The 25,043-nt window shown below is 35.2% G+C and overlaps 1 protein-coding gene across 1 annotated transcript in view; it reads left to right on the forward strand.

Moving 5' to 3' along the window:
- Nucleotides 1-17,938, forward strand: part of e (nonribosomal peptide synthetase ebony) — a 56,761-nt gene extending 38,823 nt beyond the window's left edge. The window contains exons 2-8 of the mRNA XM_073962846.1: nt 14,504-15,283; nt 15,360-15,902; nt 15,973-16,750; nt 16,809-16,899; nt 16,966-17,141; nt 17,206-17,389; nt 17,469-17,938. Of these exons, the coding sequence (XP_073818947.1) occupies nt 14,518-15,283; nt 15,360-15,902; nt 15,973-16,750; nt 16,809-16,899; nt 16,966-17,141; nt 17,206-17,389; nt 17,469-17,612 (2,682 nt within the window). The 5' untranslated portion in view covers nt 14,504-14,517 and the 3' untranslated portion in view covers nt 17,613-17,938. The remainder of the gene's footprint in view (nt 1-14,503; nt 15,284-15,359; nt 15,903-15,972; nt 16,751-16,808; nt 16,900-16,965; nt 17,142-17,205; nt 17,390-17,468) is intronic.
- Nucleotides 17,939-25,043: the final 7,105 nt, after the last annotated feature.

The following is a 25,043-nucleotide window of genomic DNA, read 5'->3' on the forward strand; positions in this document are numbered from 1 at the left end:
GCCCCTGAAATAACTTTTACCGTCGTTATGGAGTGGACTGATATGGATTATCTTCAAACTTAAACCATGCTTGGACAAAATATTACGAATGCCAAATTCTGGACCGAATTGGCAGATCCGTTCTAGATTTATTTTGCGCTCCAACCACTACACACACGCAGAGAAAAAAAATTTCGCTTTTGTTGGAACAAAAATATCTGTTTTGGTTCCAAAAATATATTTGTTTTGTTCAAACATTGTAATCCAAATCCAAAAATACCATCTTTTGTTCCAAACATAGAAAACAAAAACAACTTTCGAATTTCCGCAATATTGTAAAAATCGTTAACAATACCGATTGTAGGAACTATCATAATCTAATTTTCTTTACAAAAAGTATTGTCAACCCAGAAAACCAGCCCAGAAATTTTTGCTTTGAGTGTATATACTTCTCATATACACTTTTCACATAACTTGGATATAAATGTCGCGTATAATATTGCAATCATTGATGAACACAATACATGGTTTGCTGCATTGGCTGACAACAAAGACAAACAAAAAGCCACAAGCACCCACCACAACATAAGGAATAATTAAACACCATAACAAACTCCGGTATAACACCAAACCTCAGAGCACAATGAAGATAGAAGAATGAAACAAAATAGAAACAAATAAAAACAAGAGTCTCATTGTTGGTATACATACACACAAAAACAAAGATAAAGGCATCATGTCATACAAACAAAACTCACCATAATTGTTTTTTCAACACGGCATCGAATAGCGAGAGAAGAGAAAAAATTGTCGAAAAAAAGAGAGAACTATTGTCCAGTAGACAAAAACTATTTTTGGATTTAACAAAACCCAATTGTTGGAATCACAATACTACATAAGGAATCCAACAATATGTTAACAATACATATTTTGCTCTTGGAATATTGTTGGATCAAACATATTTTTTTCTCTGCGTGTGCTTGGGGTCTAAAACCATTATTTCGATGAGGCACATTTTGCCCGTATGAAAGTGTATATACCCTCGTTAGCATAAATGCTGAGGGTATAAAAAGTACGGCAACAAAGTAATTATTTTGTAATGGGTTTTTCAGCTTATGTGGGTCCCAAATTATTGCTGGGTAAAAACGCTACACACTGTTCCACGCTTACGATCTCCGCTACTCTCCGTTTAGTATTCTGGCACACACTCTCCGCACCACAGTTACTCATTACTTGGTAATGTATAAAGTGAGTAATATTGCCTTGTATAATTTTAAAGAAATAATGGTAATGCTATAGGTAATTTGATTAAATTGGGCTGAACTCTTTGATTCTTCTTCAGACTATGGACAACACCCTTTTCTGTGTTACTTTCTAAATTACTTTGGTGTAACACTTGCTATCAGGAGCAATGACTCTAAAATGAGAAGGATTTAATTCGTTTACAAAAACCTAATTATATCATATTTAATCTCACATGTAATTCTACTAAAAAATGTTTTAAAATTTATGTTGTTTGTTTTTTTTTTTTCTTGAGAAACAGAACGACTGTCTATCTCCCACCAAACAAGTTACATTTTAATGACGCTATTAACTTTTTTTCTTATAATAGAATTAAATGCAAGATTACAAAGCTACTATCGAAATCATTACACCCCGGCTTAAAGCGATTAAGTGCTTAGCTAGAGCTAGCTATCTCTCTGCATTATTAACACAAGCCAGAGTTAACAAGGTGTTGAAGGTGGTCAGCCAACCAGCAATCTCGACATCTTAATATCTTGGGCACCACCATTATGAACAAGCAAAAAATAAATAAGACGTGAGAGGTGATTCTAATGTTGTGATAGATTTTAATATCACAAAATAAGGTTAATTACCCGATTGCGATTCGTTGTGCGGCCAAGTTGTAAATATTACGACGATCAATGCTGGGTGCTTTTTGCCCAACAAAAGTGATTGAAATAATCACCCATTCTTCTTCCCCTTTCAAGCATTTCATTTGTTGGTAATTTGCTATTTAAGTGAACGTCCGTCCTACGCCTGTCTGTCTGTTTGTTCTTATGTCTTTTAAGTCTGTTCAAGTGTAATTACAAGATAAAAATAAAAGTTTTTTTTTTGCTATAAATAAATTAGCAATTTTTTGTTCAGAAAATCAGTTTGTCTGTTGAGAGTTTTGTGCAGCTTGTACAGTAGAACTTCGATAATTCGTAATTCAAGGGACCAGCCAATTTTTACGAATTATCGAAGATTTCGATTTATCGAGATTACGAATTAACGAGGTTAAAATAAAAAAATACGAATTGTCGAGGTTATATAAAAATTCTGAAAAAAAACAAAAACTGTTATTCATACAGCTTAAATAAGTACACTTGATTTGAAAACTAAAATAAATGAAATTAAACATGAAAAAAGTCTGTGATATGAGGTTGTTTAAGGACATTTTCTCGTATTTTATCTACTGAGTTTTCTATATGTACTAAATAGTTAAATAATGATTCGTCATGACTTGATAAAAAAGAGAGTAGTTATTGAATAGATGATTTTTCATCTTTATGTGTCACAACTTCTTCGTGATTGTCACCATCACTTTCTTCATTTTGCCCTGAAATTTGTTCCAAAATATCGTCATCTCCTAAATTTCCAATAACACCAACGTCATTATCCACATTTACGTATTCTTCAAAGGTAACGACATTCTCGGAATTAAAAGGAATACGTTGAAACTCGTTATTGATATTTACAATCGATTCATCGCATAAATTGTAGATCAAATCCTTAACAAAACCGCAAGCTCGGGAGCAATTTTGAATACACGATTTGATTATGTTTACCCAACGGTAAAAGCCGTTGACAACGCTTAGTGATCGTGTAATTTCGCAAGAATTTTTATGAAATTTGAAAATGTTTTGAGGTGAAAAAATTACGAATTATCGAGGGGACCAAAATGTGTGTAATTTTTACGAAATATCGCGATTTTTTCAAGGGACCGGCAGTTTGTTACGAATTATCGAAGATTACGAATTATCGAGGTACGAGTTATCGAAGTTCTACTGTACTATTAATATTTATGGTATTCGAAGTGATCTGGCTGTAAAGAAAATCTAAAATTATGTAATGCAACAGAGCGCTACAAAGAGCAACAATTGACAAATAAACCCCCGACCCCAAAAGCTGATGCCTGTGGCGGCGCTCAACAGAATGTTTGATATTGCACCTATTATCTAATAATAGCTTCAGATTGACCACTTGGGAATGATAAATGTGACAACTTTTCTTTTATTAACCCATTATGAATGGTAAGGATTAGAAAATATAAAAATATTTTTAAAAGAATGCGAAAAGCTATTTATACCCTCAGCCTTTAGGCTAAAGAGGGTATTTACACTTTGATACGACCAAAAATGTGCCTCATAGAAATAATGGTTTTAGACCCCAAGTATGTTTGTACGATATCCGTTTCAGACAATTTTGAGTAGATCTAGCAATGTCCGTCCGTCTGTCTGTCTGTCGGTCTGTCTGTCTGGCTGGCTGGTGCGCACGATAACTCTCGAACGGATCAATCGATTCGGTTCAAATTTTGGGTATCGAAATATTTTGTCCAGATTCGATTTAAGTTCGAAGATGGGCCATATAGGTCCACTCCTTCAGGTACCTCCCCCACAAATGTTCAAAAATTGTCGCAAAACTTGTGCGCACGATAACTCTTGTAGGGAATAACCGATTTGGTCCATACTTTGCACATCGTGTAATTTCTACCAAACTTAGATGAGGTTCCAATATGGACTCAATCGGTCCACTACTTCGGGTACCTCCCACACAAAATTTCGGAAAAGTTCAGTTTAGGACCAGGTCTCGAATCGCTTTGATTTTTGTTTACGCAAGTTGTATTCGCTGTCCTCCATTCGACGCTGTAAGTTTCATTAGGGGCAAGTCCATACTTCCTGAGAAAAAAGCCTGAAAGTTACAAAAAACCCTATAACACCGTGTGTAGAGGTTGGAGCGCAAGATAACTCTCGAACGGATCTGTCGATTCCGTCCAAAATTTGGCTTTCGTAATATTTTGCCCAAACTTAGTTCAAGTTCAAAGATGGATTATATCGGTCCACTCCTTCCGGTACCTCCCCCACAAAAGTTCGAAAATGTTCGGAAAATTTGTTAGTACGATAACTCTTGAAGGAAGTAACCGATTTGGTCCATACTTTGCACATTATGAAATTTCTACCAGACTAAGATGAGGTTACAATATGGAGTCAATCGGTAAACTCCTTCGAGTACCTCCCACACAAAATTTCGGAAAAGTTCAGTTTAGGACCTGCTCTCGAATCGCCTTGGTTTTTGTTGTAACATCTTGTATTCACTGTCCCCTATACGAAGGTACAAGTTTTCTCAGGGGCAAGTCCATACTTCCTGAAAAAATAGCCCGAAGGTTGTAAAACCCCCCTATTGCACCCCTATTGTCTATGTCGGTCCATTCCTTTAAGTACCTTTTCCGCAAAATTTTTGAACTTTAATCCTAATCAACATTTTTGTGGGTTCATACGACCAACATTTTGAAACCCCTTAAATACATTAGTTTTTTGTGAAAAAAGTGTTTTAATTTGCACAGGCTGAGGGTATATCTCTGTCGGCAAAGCCGACTGATACTTTTTTACTTGTTTTGTTCCAAATAAGACTTATGAACATATGTTTTTATTATATTCACAATAAAATTATTTATTGTATTCACAAAAATTAGGTTGTGACTGATTTCACTTGTTCTCACATTGAGAACACTTTCACCAAATAACTTCATGAGTTACAGATAAGATCCTGCAAGGGTTAAATATATTCCTCTAACAAAGAAAACATATTCATTGAGTAATCGCTGTATAGAATGCTTGCTCAAACTTCAAATCGCACATTGTAATAGAATTGAAATGAATTAAATTACTGTATAAAAATAAATAAATATATGCAATAAAATAAATATATAAATTTACAAATACATACACACATAAGATAATAGTTGTTTTTAAGTAATCAACTTTCTTTTCGTTACGTGTCACAATGTATGGGGAATTGTCACCTTTTACATGCCTGTCAGTCCGGAGTTACAGCATATCCATTTCTCAATACCCTCCAATTTAAAATGCTCCGAGAACTATTCTTATGTGGTGGCAAACAACAACAACAACAATTGAAATTCCATTTCAGATGTCAAATATCGCAATCGTGTAATAATGATTTATAAATATTTGTAGTACATTTCTTATTTTGTGTTTTTGTATTAGAATTGAAAACCTTTCAATTTTTTTGATTTGCAATGTAAATGTTGTACTGGGCGCTAATAGAAAAAAAACAATACTTTTGAAACTATCAAAAACTGCATAAGCAATGATGGGAAGTGAATAAAATCATGTCGTAGCTTATTGTAAATAATAAAAATATCTATTCGCGTAACTAAAAATAATGAATTCATTTCCTATTTCAAGAAGACGAAATTCAATACAAGTATTCCAACATCAATGCATAGGTCTCTACACCATTTCCATATGTAATTCGAAGAAGTTCAATTGTGAAAACCATTGCCAAATAACGGGTTAATATATTAGTACATATTTGGTAGCAGTAACTACTTATAAATCTCCCTACTAACCTATTATTCTAACGAGGGCATGTCATGGTATAATATGGTCACTAAAGATTGACAAAAACAAGTAATAAAGTATCAGTCGGCTTTGCCGACGGAGATATGTATACTATCAGCCTGTGTGAATTGATACTTTCATATATGGACAGATCGAAAACCGGCTACACAATTATGAATTTTTGAGATTTTCAGTCGTTTTAGTTGGTATATTTTGGACCATTGTCTTAGGATAATTTAGAACTTTTGAACCATTATATCAAGAAACATGGATTTGCCCACGAAAAACATAATATCGCTTTAAACAGGACCACAAGGAATACCTACGGTAAAAATTTCCAAAGCATCCTAGAACAGACCTTAAACTGCACTAAAACAAAAATGGTTTTTTTTATTTGAATTTTTGTCTATTAATGCGAAGATCATTTTTGTATTAATTTTTAGTTAGAGTCGAGCTTAATGAGTGATAATTTTTTGCAAGTGAACAAGGAAAGCGAAAGATTCGAACACACATAACCACCATTATGTGACTTGTTTCGCTGTTGGTAGCAGCTCATCAGACATATCGGCTGTGGAGTGGCTTCTCTGTCATCGAACTTTTCATTTCTCAATTTCAAGTTTTTTTTTACAGTGATGAGCTTTTTTCTCATTCAACCTGTACGACTTTCCACGTGTGGGTTCGAATCTTCGGCATTCCTTTTTCACTTGCAAAAAATCATCGGTCATTAAGCTCGACTCTAATGAGAAATTAATTAAAAATGAATACTAAAATGATCTTCGCACTAATAGGCAAAAATTCAAATAAATAAAAATCAGCTTGAGCAAGGCTAAAGTTTGAGCCCACGTCTTTAAAAATATATGAAAAAAGTGTTATCACGGCGTGTTAGTGTTCAGACCCAAAGTCATAACTTCCAAAGGCTGCGCTGAAAAAAACGTTAGTCGCGGAAAGTCAAAAAAGCTCATCACTGTAAAAAAAACAACTTGCATTTAAGAAATGAAAAGTTCGATGACAGAGAAGCCACTCCACAGCCGATATGTCTGATGAGCTTTAAGTTCAAAGGTACATCCCCCACAAATGTTGAAAAATGTTCGCTAAAATGGGGCGCACGATAACTCTCATCTCATATGGTAATGTGTATTACTTTCAGACATACATCCGTTTCGAATATGGACTATATCGGTCCCTTTCTTCGGATATCTCCCACACAAAAATTGGGAAAAGAATCGATTTGGTCCAAACGTTGTACATCGCATTATTTCTTACAGCCTTGAATTATGTCCGAATATCGGTTTAAACTTTAGACAACATGTTTCGTATGCTGCCCCAGTTAAAACGGTACATTTTTATACCCTCAGCATTTATGCTAACGAGGGTATATACACTTTCATACGCGTAAAATGTGCCTCATCGAAATAATGGTTTTAGACCTCAAGTATGTTTGGACGAAATGTGTTTCAGACAATTTGGAGTGGTTTAAGCAATGTCCGTCCGTCTGTCTGTCTGGCTGGCTGGAGCGCACGATAACTCTCGAACGGATCAATCGATTCGATCCAAAATTTGGCTTTCGTAATATTTTGTCCAAACTTAGTTTAAGTTCGAAGATGGGTAATATCGGTCCACTCCTTCCCGTACCTCCCCCACAAAAGTTCGAAAATGTTCAGAAAATTTGTGCGCACGATAACTCATGAAGGGAGTAACAGATTTGGTCCATCCTTTGCACATCCTGAAATGTGTAGCAGACTTAGATAAGGTTTCAATATGGACTCAATCGGTGCACTCCTTCGGGTACCTCCCACACAAAATTTCAGAAAAGTTCAGTTTAGGGTCATCTCTCGAATCGCTTTGATTTTTGTTTTAGCAACTTGTATTCACTGCCCTCCATACGACGGTACAAGTTTCATCAGGGACAAGTCCATACTTCCTGAGAAAATAGCCTGAAAGATGCAAAAAACTCCTATGACTCCGTGTGAGGTGGTTGGAGTGCAAGATAACTCTCGAACGGATCTGCCGATTCGGTCCAAAATTTGGACTTAGTAATATTTTGTCGAAACATAGTTTATGTTTGAAAATAAGCCATATCGGTCCACTCCTTCAGGTACCTCCCCCACAAAAGATCAAAAATGTTCGGAAAAATTGTTGTCCATACTTTACACATCCTAATATATCTTCCTGATATACATCAGGTTGTCCACTCCATCCGGTACCTCCCACACAAAATTTCGGATAAGTTCACTTTAAGACCTGCTCTCGAATCACTTTGATTTTTATTGAAGCTACTTGCGTTCGCTGCCTCAATTACGATGGTAATAGTTTTTTAGGGGCAAGTCCATACTTCTTGTGCAAACAGCCCGAAGAGTGTAAAACCCCCTATGGCACCATATGTTGTGGCTAGAGGTCCACATCCATAACGGTCAATGTCGATCCATTCCTTTTAGTATCTCCTCCCCAAAACTTTTGATCTTTAATCCTAATCAACATTTTTGTCGGTTCAAAATTTTGAAACCCCCCTAAATACATACGTATTTTGGGAAAAAAAAATTGTTTCAATATACACCGGCTGAGGGTATATCTCTGTCGGCAAAGCCGACTGATACTTTTTTACTTGTTCAGGGAAAACATAAATACATAAAGCATACAGAACTGTCGTAGGTCATTGTTAATACACGTTTACGGTGAAAAGAAGAATTTTATGGATGCAAATTTCGATGTTTCAAATTTCATGAGTAGACCCTATTACATTTTGAAAACTAGATCTACAAAAAAAGGAAGAATACAGCTGATTGTCACTTCTACCTTGTATAAATATGCCTTGGTTGACCCCACTATTTCCTGGCCCTCATTCAACAACATGATTTCAAATACTGTCAAAAATTAAAGTTTTTCCTGATTGGGAGTTAAAAAAACCCAGCTGGTTTGAATTTAATGACTCAATTACGTATTTCCATTAGACAAATACCCGTTTTGTTAAAGATATTCTAATCCGCTTGTTGCATGGTATATACTTTTTTTATAATTACATATTTTGATAAGAATGACAAAAAAATAAAATACGCTTTGGACATTTTGAATTTTTAATTGAAACTAAAGTTTTTCTAAGTACATCCCTCACTATAATTAGCTGAAATGAACACCATAGCACATATTTTTTGTTGTTGCTTTTTTAATTATAGTGCGAAATGGTGCTGACAACCTTCGTACGCCGCGAATTGTTTGTTTCCTCGCATAACGCACAACATTAATACATACAACAACAAAAAATAAAAATATTCTCGTTTTGTTTTACAACCAAGCCAAAACCAACAATACAAGAACATTTTGTTGTCTTCATTTCCGCGGAATGGTCCGGTTAGTTGTTCGGTTCGTGCGTTGCGACATTGCAGAAGATAAAGCACAAAGCTTGTATAGTTTAGAAACAAATTCACACTACAACAACAGCAACAATAGATCAACAATTAAATGGAAACCTAAACTTAACAACAAATCAAAAGACAAATCTTAAATAAAATGCCGGCAATGACAACAAGCCGATGCAAAGCCAAACAAATTATAATTATCCAAACTTATGAATTAACTTTTAAAATAATGTTGTAAAAAATAATTTTATTTTAAACTCACGCTTTACCACCACCAAAGGTCATGGCGGCCATTTATTGGACTTTACATGGCAAACTTAAAATTTAATTTCCTAGTTTTATTTATTGCAACAATTCGTTTTACCATTAACCTAATGTGTCGTTTCGAAGGAGGTAAAGGGGGAGGGAGGGAGAGTCTTACATTGCAATCTTATCAAAAAAAACACCTGTTTGTTTTGCCATTAAAAAAGATACATTTCCATTCAATCATCAAGACATGAGGCAGAAACCACCGCCAGTTATTTACCTACCGTGTGTTTTGATATCTTTGCATCACGAAATGAAGGTTAAAAACAAAACCCTGGAGACCAGTAAAGTCGTAAATGCGTTCTCAATGATAAATCACAAATATTTTTTTTTTAAATTTATTTATTTAGCATACTAAACTATATTTATTTTAATGTTTAGTTTTTTAATTATTTAATGGATTTGTGTAGGTCGATATGTGTGAATGTTGTATTCACATTTACGGGAGTAAACAGAAACATAAAATGATTCCGTTAAAGTGTTTAGTTGTAAATGCTTGCCAAATATTGTAAAAATGAAACCGATCTTTGATTCCCAGCAAAAATTCGGATCCGTTAGTCATTACGTAACCCATTACAAAGTAATGTAAGCAAGCTTCTTTTCGCATTACAAGTAATCTGAAAAGTAATGACTGGACAAATATCAACAACACGGCTAATCTTCTCAGTATATCAAGAAATAGAAGCAGTTTTGAAAGAATTATCAATAATTTATAAATGCCATGAAAAAAATATCACATTTGTAATCTATGTAATTGCAATGAAATATGCTACAATTGTATGGTCGCTTATATTCGAATACCGAATTTGCAAATAAAAAAGAAGAATAGAAGCAAAAAAAGTCCTCCCAAAATCATGGGTTTTGTAAGGGATTTTTGGCAGCCGTAACTACTCGCAAACCCCCTTTCTTCCCCATTGTTTTTACAAGGGCATGTCGCACTCAGTTTGTAGTTATTTTGTGGCCACTAGAAGTTGAAAAGTAAGTTGAAAAAAATCTATTTTTAGAACAGTTGATGTAGAGATTTTTTTAATTTCATCACATTTCTTACTTTTATTTTACTTTATTTTATTTCGCTTGCTGTGTGAGTTGAACACGCGAACCCTCTGATTACTAGCCAAAGACACTACACATTATGCCACGCACACGAATATTAAGGGTTGCTTAAGAACTTAAATGTGCAGTGCACATGTGCACCACGAACTGTTATTTTTTAATTAAAAAAACTCGCGTGCCGACGCTGAGCGTTGAACACACATCCCTAGGATTTATAGTCGGACACACACTCACTGTGCCACCGTCGTCATTACTTAGTGAGGAGCAAAGTAAGTAGGTTTGCCTTGTAATTTTTTTAAGAAGTATCCCATTACTTTTCAGATTACTTGTAATGGGAAAAGAAGTTTGTTTACATTACTTTGTAATGGGTTACGTAATGACTACCGGATCCGAATTTTTGCTGGGCAGTTACACCGCAGTAAGATTTTTTGTCCATTGCGTTCATTCTTGATAGCGCGTAGAAATAGAGAGTGAGATTGTAGTTATTATTATCCCAGTTTTTGTATTGGAAAGTAGTGCAGGAGCGATAGGAAAAGAAATAGAAAAACCTCATTCGATATAGTTTGCACAGCTCAACACCGCTGTTATCCCAACATGAAGTTATAGACCTAACCATGCTGTGACCTTTAATAATACACGATTTTCATCTCTAGCGACTTACATTTTAAACAAATTTTTTAACGACTAAGATAGAAATGCATACATCCGGATATGCGATTACCCTACAGGATTCAGAGTTTATAGCCCAGATATATTTCTTGTGCCTTCCTTCGATTAGCTATCGTGTTTTTTCCCTTACACTTACTATAATAGCAGTAAATTGGATTTGTTTCGATTCGTTGATATACCATCACCCTTTAAGGCATCGTTACATAAGCGGCTGGATTTCTTGCTTAAGTTATTTCTGATAAAATCAAATACGAGTGAAGCCAATTCAATTCTCGATGATACTCAGCTTAGTGTAGTCGTGTTGAAGCGTCTCGGCTTGCTGTATTCGGTTTGATGGTACTCGGCTTAGTGTAGTCGTGTTGAAGCGACTCGATGTGTTGTATTCGGATTGATTTGGTCGGGTTGAAGCTACTCGGCGTGTTGTATTCGGATTGTTTGTGATTTTCGTTGGGACCATTTGGTTTATTCGAACGTATCGCAGTAAGCTTCGGCTATGTTGGGTAACAGGTGGACTGCGGACACTGCCACACGTCATTTTTGTGTTACCTCGGTCTAACTCCAGCACTTGACGACTTCTGGTGTAAAAACTGAAATACTTATTCGGAGAGCAAAAAGAAGTGAATGAGGATTACTTTCCCACACTTCAGGAATAATTCTCATGTATATACGCTGAACTAAAATAATTCCATAACATCATGTGTTTTGAACTAATGTATGAAGATAGCAGGGTATGTAATAACCAATAGTAAATTAATAAATAGCGGCACTCATACAAATATGCACATTAAGGTGGGGCTTATAATTAGGTGGGTTAGTCAATATGCTATGCAACATTGAAAATGCAAACAGCTTCTAGTATGAATTTTTTTGAAAGTACATATTGAGACTACAAAAACCCTACTAGGCTTTTGTCCTGTCAGGTCCAGTCCGTATTTTATGGCCTCATCTAAACCGGGCTAAAACTACAGTTTTTTTTATTTACCTGACCATTATCTCAGAAACGATTAAGAATTTGTCCATGCTGTCCTTGGAAATATTGTAGCTCGAAACTAGTAGAACTTATCTTTTGAACAGGCCACATAAGAAAAACTCCATTTAGGGTATCAAAATCGATAAAATATAGACAATTTTACATAATTGCTGAAATTCTGGTCATTATCTGCTAAAATATTGGAAGTTGAAGCAAGTAACCTTTTGCAAAAATATTCCAAATAAAGTTCTCAGCAATTCTTCAGAACATTCTGAAACTCTAAAATGCTTACTTCATGTTGTTTCAGTGGTATTTTGCATCATATCTTTTACAACACGTATTTCAAAGACAGTTCACACCAACAGTTTATTCTTGCATTTCAGATTTCACCACATTATTGACATATTTATTAAATGGTGGTTGAAAAATATACTGAAAACAACGTGAAAGAGGCATTTTACAACAATGACATGTTCTGAAGAGTTGTGTACTACATTTCAGCGAATATTTTTCCCAAAGAAAACATTAAGAAAAAATTTAACGGTTTTGGAGATATGGTGCGATATGTATACAAATTATAGAAATTTTCGATATTTTTTTTTTTGTTTTTTAAATTTGAGGCAATAAATGGGATTTTTCGAGTTCATTATTTCTACAAAGATTTTATTCTTGTCCCTATCTACAAATTTGCTTCAGAGGTCAGAAGAAGATTCGCCTTGGTTCCAGAGATAGCACCGAATTGCTTTAAAATGCCAATTTTTAACCATGTTTAGATGGGGCCATAAAATCCAAGCTGGATCTGACACAAAAAGTCCAACCAGGGTTTTTGTCGTTTTGGTCTGTACTTTCAAAAATCCTCAGCTCAAATTGTTTGCACAAGATTACTTTAATGAAAAGAAATAAATGTAACGGTCATGTTACAACATTTAGTTGAAACTTGGTCCATACTTTTTACATTGTAATATTTCTACCAGACATAGATGAGGTTCGAATATGGTCTATACGGGCAAAATTAAAACAAAAAAATTTGAAAAAGTCCAGTTCTCAGATCCTTTTGATTCTTTTTTTGCAACAGTTTTTTCTCTCTGCCACTATTTCGAAAGTAAACATTTTTCAGGTGTAAGTCAATACCTCCTAATTTAATGGCCCCAATTCTCCAAAAAGTCCTACCTATACCAACTGAAATGATTGATCAACGCGATAACTTAGGAAATAAGTATCCGATTTTGCTTTGCTCATTGCATAATTTGTCTAAAAATGCGTTAATCATCAAAAAGGTCTGTTGTATTGGACAACACCTTTGGGTACCGCCCACACAAAAGTTCAGAATTTTCTCTTAAGTGCAGTTTAAATTCTGTTTAAGGGTCCTTTTGAACTTTTTACCGAAGATCTCCTTTTTGTTCTGTTTACAGTGATATAATATTGTTGGGTGGCTAAGTCCATGCTTCCTGACGTAATGGTCTAAAAGCTCTAAACAAATCATACAGTGACCAGCTAAAATGGCTACTTCTCCACTACAGCACTATGATTTTTTACTAGGGAAAGCCAAATAATTCCGAAATGACCTAATATCTAGAGTCCCTTCTTGGTATACCTTTCGTATTAAAGTTTTAAGTAGTCTTTGTTGTCTGTGTTAAAAAGCTATCATGTCATTCTCCTTACTTCTCTCGATAATGGACCGAATTTTCCAAATGGTGTGCGTCCGTTCGTTCGTCTGTCCATCTAAACGCTATTTTGATCGATAGCAATTTTGATCGGATCGTTACGAAATGTCTTATATTGATGTGGCTTTTAAGTAACCCTTAATATTCGTGTGCGTGGCACAGTGTGTAGTGTCTTTGGCTAGAAATCAGAGGGTTCGTGGGTTCAACTCGGGCAGACAGCGAAATAAAATAAATTAAAATAAATGTAAGAAGTGTGATGAAATTTAAAACAAATTCGCTACATCAACTGTTCTAAAAATACCTTACAAAACCCATGATTTTGGGAGGACTTTTTTGCTGGTTATGTACGTGTATCATGTCAATACTTATTACATACACACATTCTAAAATGTATTTTAATAATGAATATTTATTACCGCCTGAACTCTAATTGTTGTGCTATTTTAGAGGATCATAATCATGAATTTAACCAACTACAATAAGCGGGCAATTTGTGACAACTATGGCTAAATACATTACTTAATACCAATAATTGATAAAATGGAATATGTTAACAAAAATAGATGTTAAAATAATGTTATGCTAAGAGGTAATTTGTTAAGAATTTCACTCACAATATGGCGTCTTACATTTTTTTCCAAATATTTGAATGTTCTTTTTAAGACGTTTGGCGACAACACAAATGTGTCATTTAATTATAATCGACAGCAATGCAACTGAAAACAAATACAAACCAATTACAAATGCTCAAGAATTTAAATTGGACAATTTTAGATGTAGAAAATATTACAAAGTCACATACTCGTACATACATTATACTAATAACCCTCAACAATTTTAATAACTATTTATTTGTTTTTTTTATGCATTTATTCTTTTTAGATATCACATAAATCATGGGTACCATTGCCAAGTTATCCATTGTCAAGGGTCATCAACAGGAATTGATTCCACGCCATTTGCACAGAATCTTTGAGGAAGGAGTTGCTCATCGATCACATAAAACCGCTCTTATACACTACAAAGATGCCAACACAGCGTCCGATTTCCAACATCAGTTGCCACAACAAACTTCATACCTGGAAATGAATCGCCGAGCCAATCAATGTGCCCGTCTTCTGGTAAGAGAAGCAACACAACGTTTTCTGCAACCCAATTCGGATGGGGATTTTATCATTGCCGTTTGCATGCAACCATCGGATGATTTAATTACGACGCTGTTGGCCATATGGAAAGCTGGCGCCTCGTATTTACCAATAGATCCAAGTTTTCCGGCAAATCGTATACAACACATACTACAAGAGTCGAAACCAATTATTGTGGTCCACGATGATAGCGTGGATAAGTCTCGATTCGATTCCACCATTGTCCAAACATTGACTATTTCGGAGTTAAGCTTGAACTCATCACAAATGCAGGGCAGCAATCTAATGGCTTCGGAAATGTTGAGCAGTGGTGTTAGTAATCTGGCCATTGTTTTGTATACATCCGGCAGTACGGGAGTACCAAAAGGAGTACGCCTACCCCATGAGGTTATATTGAATCGCCTGCAGTGGCAATGGTCCACATTCCCCTATGCTTTAAACGAAACTGTGGGTGTTTTTAAGACAGCTCTGACATTTGTAGATTCGGTGGCTGAATTATGGGGTCCATTATTGTGTGGTAAGTATTATTAATTTTTCCAAATATAGGTGAATGCTTATGTAATATTTTAACAACTGCTATTTCTTCTCCATAGGCCTGGCAATTTTGGTTGTGCCCAAGGTAATCACCAAAGATCCCGAACGCCTGGTACAGATGCTTGAAAAATATAAAATTCGTCGCCTAGTTCTGGTCCCTACTTTGTTGCGATCACTGCTCATGTATTTGAATTTGGATGGTGGTCGCATTAACGGCGGCAACGCGGATGGCAAACTTCTGCATAATCTACATATTTGGGTATGCTCGGGTGAACCATTGCCCGTCGCTTTGGCAAGCAACTTTTTCGACTATTTCCAAGAAGGCGTTCACGCTCTTTACAATTTCTATGGATCCACTGAAGTTATGGGTGATGTCACCTATTTTGCCTGTGAAACAAAGAAACAATTGCAACATTTGGATCGTGTTCCCATTGGTATTCCAGTAAATAATACCGTTGTTTACCTTTTGGATTCGGACTATAGACCAGTAAAGCATGGCGAAATTGGAGAAATTTACGTTTCAGGTTTAAATTTGGCCGATGGTTATGTAAATGGTCGTGATAAGGAGAAGTTTGTGGAAAATCCCTTGGCTGTGGAATTGAGTAAGTTCTCATATTATTTATTTGTCTTTCCTTTTTATAAACATCCTCATTTTCCTTTGTTTTCTTGTAGAATATTCACGTATTTATCGTACTGGCGATTATGGCTCTCTCGCCGATGGTTACATTTTCTATGAAGGCCGCACCGATTCCCAGATTAAAATCCGTGGTCATCGTGTTGATCTCTCCGAAGTGGAGAAAAATGTTGCCGAACTTCCCATGGTAGAAAAGGCCATAGTACTTTGCTACCATGCCGGTCAACTGGATCAGGCGCTACTGGCATTTGTCAAGCTACGTGACGATTGTCCACTCTACAATGAAATGCAGCTGGAGAGCAAATTATCAGACAAGTTGGCCGATTATATGATGCCACAAGTTGTTCTAATCGAACAAGTCCCGCTTTTGGTTAATGGTAAAATCGATCGACAAGCTCTGTTGAAGCAGTACGAAACGGCCAACAATAACGATGGAGACTCTAGCATTGTCCTTGACTTTGATTATTCCCAAGTGCCTGATGAGTTGCGCCCAGTGGCAGAAGATCTTTTCGAGACTGTTGGCAGTGTTATTGGTCGATCGACCCGAGCCACCTTAACACCCCAAAGTAATTTCTACGAACTGGGTGGCAATTCGTTGAATTCCATTTACACGGTCACGTTACTGCGCGAGAAGGGCTACAGCATCAGTATTTCCGAATTTATTGCAGCTAAAAATTTGGGTGAAATCTTGCACAGCATGACCAAAGATCGTGAAATCAATATGGTGGAGGATACTGAGAGTTGGTTGAATGCTTGCCCCCATTTAGATCTGGAAGCTGTTCCCCTACAATACTCACACAAACAAGATGTCATCCAGTAAGTTGTGAAGTAACATTTGGGTAAACAATTTGGCTAATTGCTATCCGTTTTTTAGAATTATTGTGGACAGTTTTTATGGTAAGGCTGATTTGGAGCAATGGCTTAAACCGGATATTTTACGTACTGACTACAGTGATTTAATTTCGGTAGGTATCCAAATGATATTAACAACAAGCTAAGCAACAATAAATATTTATCTCGTTCCACTTTAGGACATTTGGAATGACTTGGTTGAAAGGGATTTGAGTTTTGTGGTTGTGGACAGAAACACAAATCGTATCATAAGCACAGCTTTGAATTTCGATGCTCGCAATGAACCCGAAGTGGAAGTCAAATCCAAATTGATAATCGTCTTTGAGTTCCTCGAATTTATAGAAGGACCCATAAGGTAAAATGGCCCTCACTTGATTATAAATTCTTAAAGCAACCAACTAACCAATCTTATTTCGCAGGGATAACTATTTACCAAAAGGTTTAAATAAAATTTTACATTCATTTATGATGGGTACCCACGTTGATCTCAATGCCCAAGAGAATATTGCCTGCATGCATTTCATGGAACACGAAGTATTGAAATTGGCTAAAGAGAAACAGTTCGCTGGTATCTTAACAACCAACACAAGTCCCCTGACACAGGTGAGGTTTAAAAATAATCGAAATTCAGTGATGTACATACTTAACTAAATTGTTTTTCAACATTTTTTTTCCATTACAGCAACTGGGTAACGATGTCTACAATTACAAGACCCTCTTAGATTACCAAGTTAATGAATATGTGTATTCCGATGGCACACATCCCTTTGGCAAAGCACCCGACTCACAACGAGCCATTGTACATTGGAAGGAAGTCGCGCCCTAAGCCAGGCATAAGTGTAATGCCTCTACGTTTAATGTCCAGTATTTAATGACCTAGTATAAGGATAAATTAAGGAGTTGCTGCTCCTGTCAAAATGCTCTCTAGAAAAATGCAAACATGCATTTTGCCCTTCTCAATGCAGGAGGGAACCTGTTCCCCCGCCTCCATTAGCTATGTACCTGCTGTAAACATTTGAATTTTATTTCATTCCATTTCGTTGTTCATTTTCTTCTTCATTTGAGAATAAAGTTGATGTTGACTTGTTTTAAGATTTATTCTCTCAATTTCCATACTGATAAGTTACAAATAAATTTAGATTAATTTTAAAATTTGCGTTTTATTTAAAAAAAAAGAATGTAAATAAAGATGATTTGGGAGAAGATTAGCCAAAGAAATATGCTTCCAATTAAATTCTTCTTTGTCAGTTTGAGCTATAACTGCAACCTTTAGCGCGAATAATGTATATTAGGGTTATAAATTTTTTTGCAAATAATAAAAATACCGCCATATAGCCGTGTAGTCCATGGACCAATTTGAAGAAATGCGTTGTCTATTTTTCCCTACCGTTAAACAAGTTCCCGTACCGATTGCATGCAAGTTTTCCATTGCAGTTATATCTTTGATTATTTCATTACGACAGAATGAATGTTTCATTAAAATTTAGTATAATCTTTCACATCGGAAAATTCTACATATGTCTAATACAAAATTATCAAAAGGCCTTTACAAATAGACTTTGGTGCGTGAACTTCTTTTCACCGAATTGACCTAAAAAACGTGATTTCGTTGTCACGACAATATTCCGCACATGATACTTTGTGGTATTTTTTGGTTATAGCCCTAGTCCGTAGTGGATATATTAAGATTGGACTAATATTGCAACCCACAGAACATCTACAGAATCAATAAATATTTTACAGTCATTGCCAATATTTTGGTCGACTTCCCTACAAAATATCGACCCATAATTGTGTTCTCCAGTTTGATTACTATTTTTAATTAACTAGCAAAGTATCCGCTACTTCGTATGCGGAAAAGATATACATATAAAAAACAATAAAAATAATGTTAGTTCCAAATTTCTGGATTCCAGCGCTATCCATTCACACAAATCCAAATTGTACCAAATTTAGTACTTTTCGTACCCATAACAACGAATATCCACAACTCCCTCAATCCAAAGGCGGAATAGGACAAATATTTCGTGGTTTTATATGAATTTTTGACAAAACAAACCTAAACTACTCTTTCCACATTGCGGTGGCAGGGATGAAAAATTCAGTACATTTGAAAAATGCTAGAAATTTTATTCTGAAAGATGGACTTGGTGACGACAAATTACCTCAATGAAAATCATTTTTTGCGGAACTGTGTACAAAAATCAGTCAGCTGTGCAGGAAAAGAAGTAAACACAATACTTATGACGTCCATAGGGATTTTTTGAGTTTTTGGGTAAATTTATCAGCGGTAAGCCCATACCCCCTTATAGCGTCGTAACTAGGGCCATGTTGTTGCCAACAATTTAAAGTTGTGGTGAGTGCCCGAAAGAGTGGTCCGATGTAGTTAATATTCGGACATAATCCATCTAAACCTTGTAATCAATCTAGAGTTTTCAATTCTAGTGATACCGGTTCAACATTTTGCGTACAGTTTTGCCTCTCATTAACAACGTTATATCAAAATTAACTAACAAATTTACTTATTTGTGTAGAACTCGGGAAATTGTTCCTTTATGAGGAAAATCATTCGCACTATACGGGGCTTTTGGGACGGAGAGAAAAAGTAGAAAATCCCACCTTTACACAGATACCAAAGCTTTAGCTATGGGCATATCTAAGATATGGCCTAATGAAGATACGTGTCAAAATTTGAAAAATGCAAATTTTTGGAAAACTATTTTCTTGAGACCATAACTCCTGAAGTAGAAGGAGTATCTTGGTGAAGTGACATGATTTCGAAAGAGCGGATAATTATCCTTACAGTGATATATTACTTCGACTGAGAATATCCACAAAAATTTGAATAAAATTAAAACTTTGCATTTTCATAGGACATCGACTGTATGATGATGGTTGAACTCTGTGAGGTATTAAATGGTCGTTCCCTCCCGAATATAGCCATTTCTTACTTGTTTGTGTTTGCTGAATAAAAAATTGCTAGTTTTTCTTAAAAAAATAAAAAACACCTTTTCACCGCAAAGGTACCATTTTGTATTTTTTCAAAATTCAAATTGTCCATCCCTGTGTGGTGGTAGGATATAAGAAGAAGTTCGTGATAGTGAGCTGAAACATGAGAGTTCTACAATAATGTTTAACACCTTTTAATCCATACTCAAGCTGTCATAAAAAGGCGTTAAAATATTCCTAGATTTTTTTTTTTAATTTGGAAACTAGCGCAAATAATAGAACCTCCTAAAAGTATGCTTTAATTTTATATGTTAAAATACATAAATAATACATAAAAAGTCGAAAATTAAAAAAAAATATTAGGTATATACGATAGCTTCGCTAGTAAAAAGTACTTGCAAGTACTCAGCAAGTTCTCCGTAACTTCTCTCCACTAATTTTACTCTCTCGAAATTAAAAATTTGCAGAATGTTATCGAACAACAATTTGCAAAAACTTGCAAGAAGTCAGCAGCTTTGACAAACAAGAAGTTTGGCGGATAAGATTTAATTTAACAGTCGAAGGTTGTGTACGAAAGTTATTTGATTATCCATTGCTACAAAAATAATTATCTTTCCATATCGTAAATTGACGCCTGGCCGTCCACATAGTGTTCCTCCAACTCCATGGATGCGCCGCTTTTTTCTGGGAATTGATACCTTAGAAAAGTCGTTTTCCATCATTTATTTAGTTATCTCTTCTCTTTTTTTATCCTGTAATTATTTTAATAACCAAATATTTGTTTATGTTTTTGCCAAGAATTGCAAAGTCCGCCATAAAACATTCGAATTTAAATCAGCTGATCAAACCTGCAATTTTTTACAAGGAAAAGTTTGTTATCGAACAGCATTTTGTAAATGTTTGTACAAACTTTTGGGTTATCGTACAGACCTATTCACTCGTTGCCACTCGACTACTCATTCTTAACTAATCTTGCTCAGAAGATATTACAGAGGGATTTGGAGAAGCTTTTACTTCTCACGTCTAAGTCAAATTAAAAAAGTTAAGTCCACAAAAACGTCAATTAGCTCAAATTTTGACACTCAACAAATGTCAGCAACAGCTGCCGTTTAAATTCCACCGTTTTGGAAAAATCTAAATTGTGGTTTATTCAAGTGGAGGCAAATTCGATCAAAATTCGAACAAAATTCGATCATATGTTATGCAATCTGGACCCCGAAACACTAGACTTTGTTTTGGATATTATCGCCTCTGATTTTTATGGATGCAAATACGAAGCATTAAAAAAGTTTGAGGGCGGTTCGGTTTGAAGTCAAATCTTTTCATTTCTATATTGATTACAAAATGTACATTGAGAATATTTTATGGTCCAATTGATGTTTTAATTTTTTGCAAGCAAAAGTAAACTTCTATGATATTCGAATTATAATTGAGCATTTAACGTCTTCTGTACATGTTCTACAAGTCTTCTGTCAGAAGACCTACTGGTCTTCTCACAAAGGTCTATTTTGAAGATCTTTTACATAAAAAAATAGTTAAAACAGAATTAATAGTCTTATATGTAAAGTCCTGAAATTATATTTTTGCGTTTGTTTTTCGATAGTTTTGTTGGTCAAACTAAAAAAACGGTCCTCTCAGTAACGATAACATGTTATCGGTGTCTTTACGTCATGCAAATTTAAATTTCAGTTGCCACGGAAACGGGCTACGCAACAGAAGTTCGGTTGCAATACATAATCTACATATAAGTCAATTTCTGCATTTAAGGAATCAAACGAGAAAAAGCTCCTCAAGTTTTTAGTAGGTCAAGCAATTGGTGATCCGAAACCAGGTTTGGTACAATGTATGCACAATATCGGATTGGGTCAAGTTGTTCTGTTTTAAAGACATTGTTTTTGGAGCAGATGCCCGAGTTATCCTTATTGGTAACAAAGGTACATTGGATGAAATAGCGACACAGGCAGATTATTGTCATGGAGCACCCAGCAAAATGTTCGATGGCAAAGATACTATTCAATCATGAGTGCAAGTGATTTGACATGTCATCGTTTTTGCATCTTCATCGATGAATTTTATATGAGCGTGGACCCAAAAGATGCTATTCATTTTTTGATCCAAGGCATGTCATGTACACCAATTATTTGACATGTCATCTTGATTCGACAGATATTACATATATGTACTTGAAATCGGATTCAAGCAAACAATTGCAAGAAATTCATAAGTACATAATACTTATTAAAACTTTTTATAAAACATATGTATTTGTATATGTATTTGCAACAGAAACGAACTAATAAACAACATTCATCCTGTCACTGGTGGTGTTGAAACTGAAGTTTTTCCTCTTATTTTTCTGATGTTTTTGGATGACGTTTCGATAAATTTGTGCACAGTGTTTTGTGTCTGTCTTATAGTTTATTCTTTTTTCTGTGGGAGTATTATATGAAGCATTTCCAATATACAGTGACTGTCACTGAAAATGATGCAACCTGATATAAAAAATGTTAAACGAGTTGGGATTTCTAAACAATTCAAAAAACAATTTTGTAGGCTAAAAAGTTGTCTTTAAGATGGCATACAAAAATATCCCGATTACAGGACCGTTATGCTAAAATTTTACCGGAACACTAGAAATGGGCATTTTTAAAATGAGCATTAAAAATGATGCACCACAATAATCGATTAATAATTTTCAAATGCTTCGCTTTTTATGCCATTTTAGTAATCAGAATGGTAGAATAATTGGTTCCCTATAATTTTCAGTAGTTTTGTCATTGATTGATTTCAACACCCATTGTTGCCATTCAAGCCAAACAATAATACTTCTTACGAATATATTTGCATTTAATATGGGGTATTGAGGAAAATGTTGATTCGTATGTATAGGTTTTGGCAAACATTGAAAATAGTTTTAATGCTGTATTTTTTCACATATCGACACCTCCAAATAATAGTATGCTAAGTCTAAAAAGTGAGTTTTGCAGGAGAAGCTCTCAAAGTGTGGAAATTTTTTTGAACTTCAGTAATATGCTAAGTCAATATTTGTTTATAACTTCTGTTCGGATTGACCGATCATTACTAAAATTTGACAGAATTTAAGTTAAAGGACGTTCGACACCTCCAAATAATAGTTTGCTAATTCAGAACAGTGAGTTTTGCAGGACAAGCTCTAAAAGTTTGGAAATTCCTTTGACCTTCAGTACTATGCTAAGTAAATATTTGTTTATAACTTCTGTTCGGACAATCCGAACCATTACCAAAATTCATCGGTGGAATGAGAGGAAGCCAAAACTGTCGGTTTAGATCCCAAAAATAAAATAAATTCGGCAAATTATGGGCGAATTTTGGAAAACGTTAGGTATGCCCTAATTATCAAACTTAGACTCAATAATATGTACCATTGAAGGACATTTGATACCAGAAATGGATCAAAGTAACCGATTTCTAAAATACATAACGATATATTCACATATTTTGCATGAAAATTACCTTTAGATAACCTTTACTTATATCGTTCTTAATTATGTGGCCTGTGGGCCTATTCTGTAACTTTTATCGATTGAAAAGTTGTTAAAATTTCTTTTGTTTTTGTAACAACTACAAAACAAACAAATGAAATTGTTGTAAAATAAACAATGAGTGAAGTTGTTAAAAAGTTACTGAATAGGGGGGCAGGTCGATTTATAACTATTTTAATAAATCGTGGTTTCTTTCGTATAAACGAGGGGGAATTAAAACATGTTTTGGCTTTATTTGAAAGTGCTTACCGTGTACTTTATTTACAAATTTTGTTCCATATAAATATTCAAATATTTGGAATGTAGCGAGGCAAATATTATTCAATACGATGTCGTTCTTAATTATATGGCCGCCACTGTAAGGTCGCAAAAAAATTCAAAACTGGAAAAGAACATGAACGCAGATTTTAACGGTGAAACTGATTATCCAGCGGGTGCATGACAATATGTGTGTTCGTTTACTCAAAATTTGTACAAATTGTTACTGGATGTTGTTCGTTTACTCTACAGTACAATGCAAAAGAGCTTAATCAATTGCAAGAAGTTACTGGACTTGTACAAATTTGTACAAATTATTGAGTAAACGAACACACCTAATAACGGGCCTTTGATAAATGGCTTTTATGGGCCCAGGGCGTTGATTCTCAGAAAAGTTGTTGTATTAGTAGCGGTAAGATACTCCTTCCATTGCTAATGGCTATATCACACCATATGCTTTTTCACATGTATGTTGTAACATTAGGTATACTAATATACAGACCAGCTGATGTCATACATGTGAAAAAGCATATGGTGTAATATAGCCATAAACAATGGTAAATCAAAAATAAAGAGAGAATACGTGTGGATTGCTTACACTTTTAAGTATGAGGGCAAGCATCGCAGACCCAATGAATGATAGCGGAATTCACTTATGGTGGTAGATTTACAACTCTTCATGGCACAATTACCGAGGTAGTGGTATCGTATAATTTTGAATATACAGTTGAACCTCGATTATCCGGGAAACTCCATTATCGGTGATAGAAAATAAATATTGGACTTTTTTCCATTTCTTCTATTTTTATACCCTCAGCATTTATGCTAACGAGAGTGACTCATCGAAATATTGGTTTTAGACCCCAAGTATATTTGGACCAAATTCGTTTCAGACAATTTGGAGTCGAGCTAGCAATGTCCGTCCGTCTGTCTATCTGGATGGCTGGAGCGCACGATAACTCTCGAACGGATCAACCGATTCGATCCAAAATTTGGCTTTCGTAATCATAGCGATCATGAATACTCACGTAGGGAGCTTTTCACGAGTGAATTGCAGCTCACTTCTCGACCTATCACAAATGACAAGGTAGGAGCGAAAAAAGTGAATAAGTGTTCACAAGTTGGAAAATTGAAAATAGTGCCGCATTTTATGAACCCTTGAAAATATAATTTGTGTTGCCATATCGTTATTTTATTTACAAATAATTTTGCAATAACTAAATTTGTAATTATACCCTCAGCCTTTAGGCTAAAGAGGGTATTTACACTTTGATACGGCCAAAAATGTGCCTCATCGAAATAATGGTTTTAGACCCCAAGTATGTTTGTACGATATCCGTTTCAGACAATTTTGAGTCGATCTAGCAATGTCCGTCCGTCTGTCTGTCTGTCCGTCTGTCTGTCTGGCTGGCTGGTGCGCACGATAACTCTCGAACGGATCAATCGATTCGGTTCAAATTTTGAGTATCGAAATATTTTGTCCAGATTTGATTTAAGTTCGAAGATGGGCCATATCAATCCACTCCTTC

This window comes from Musca autumnalis, unplaced genomic scaffold (assembly GCF_047663935.1).
Source record: "Musca autumnalis isolate F117 unplaced genomic scaffold, ASM4766393v1 scaffold_1, whole genome shotgun sequence".
Classification (NCBI taxonomy): domain Eukaryota; kingdom Metazoa; phylum Arthropoda; class Insecta; order Diptera; family Muscidae; genus Musca; species Musca autumnalis.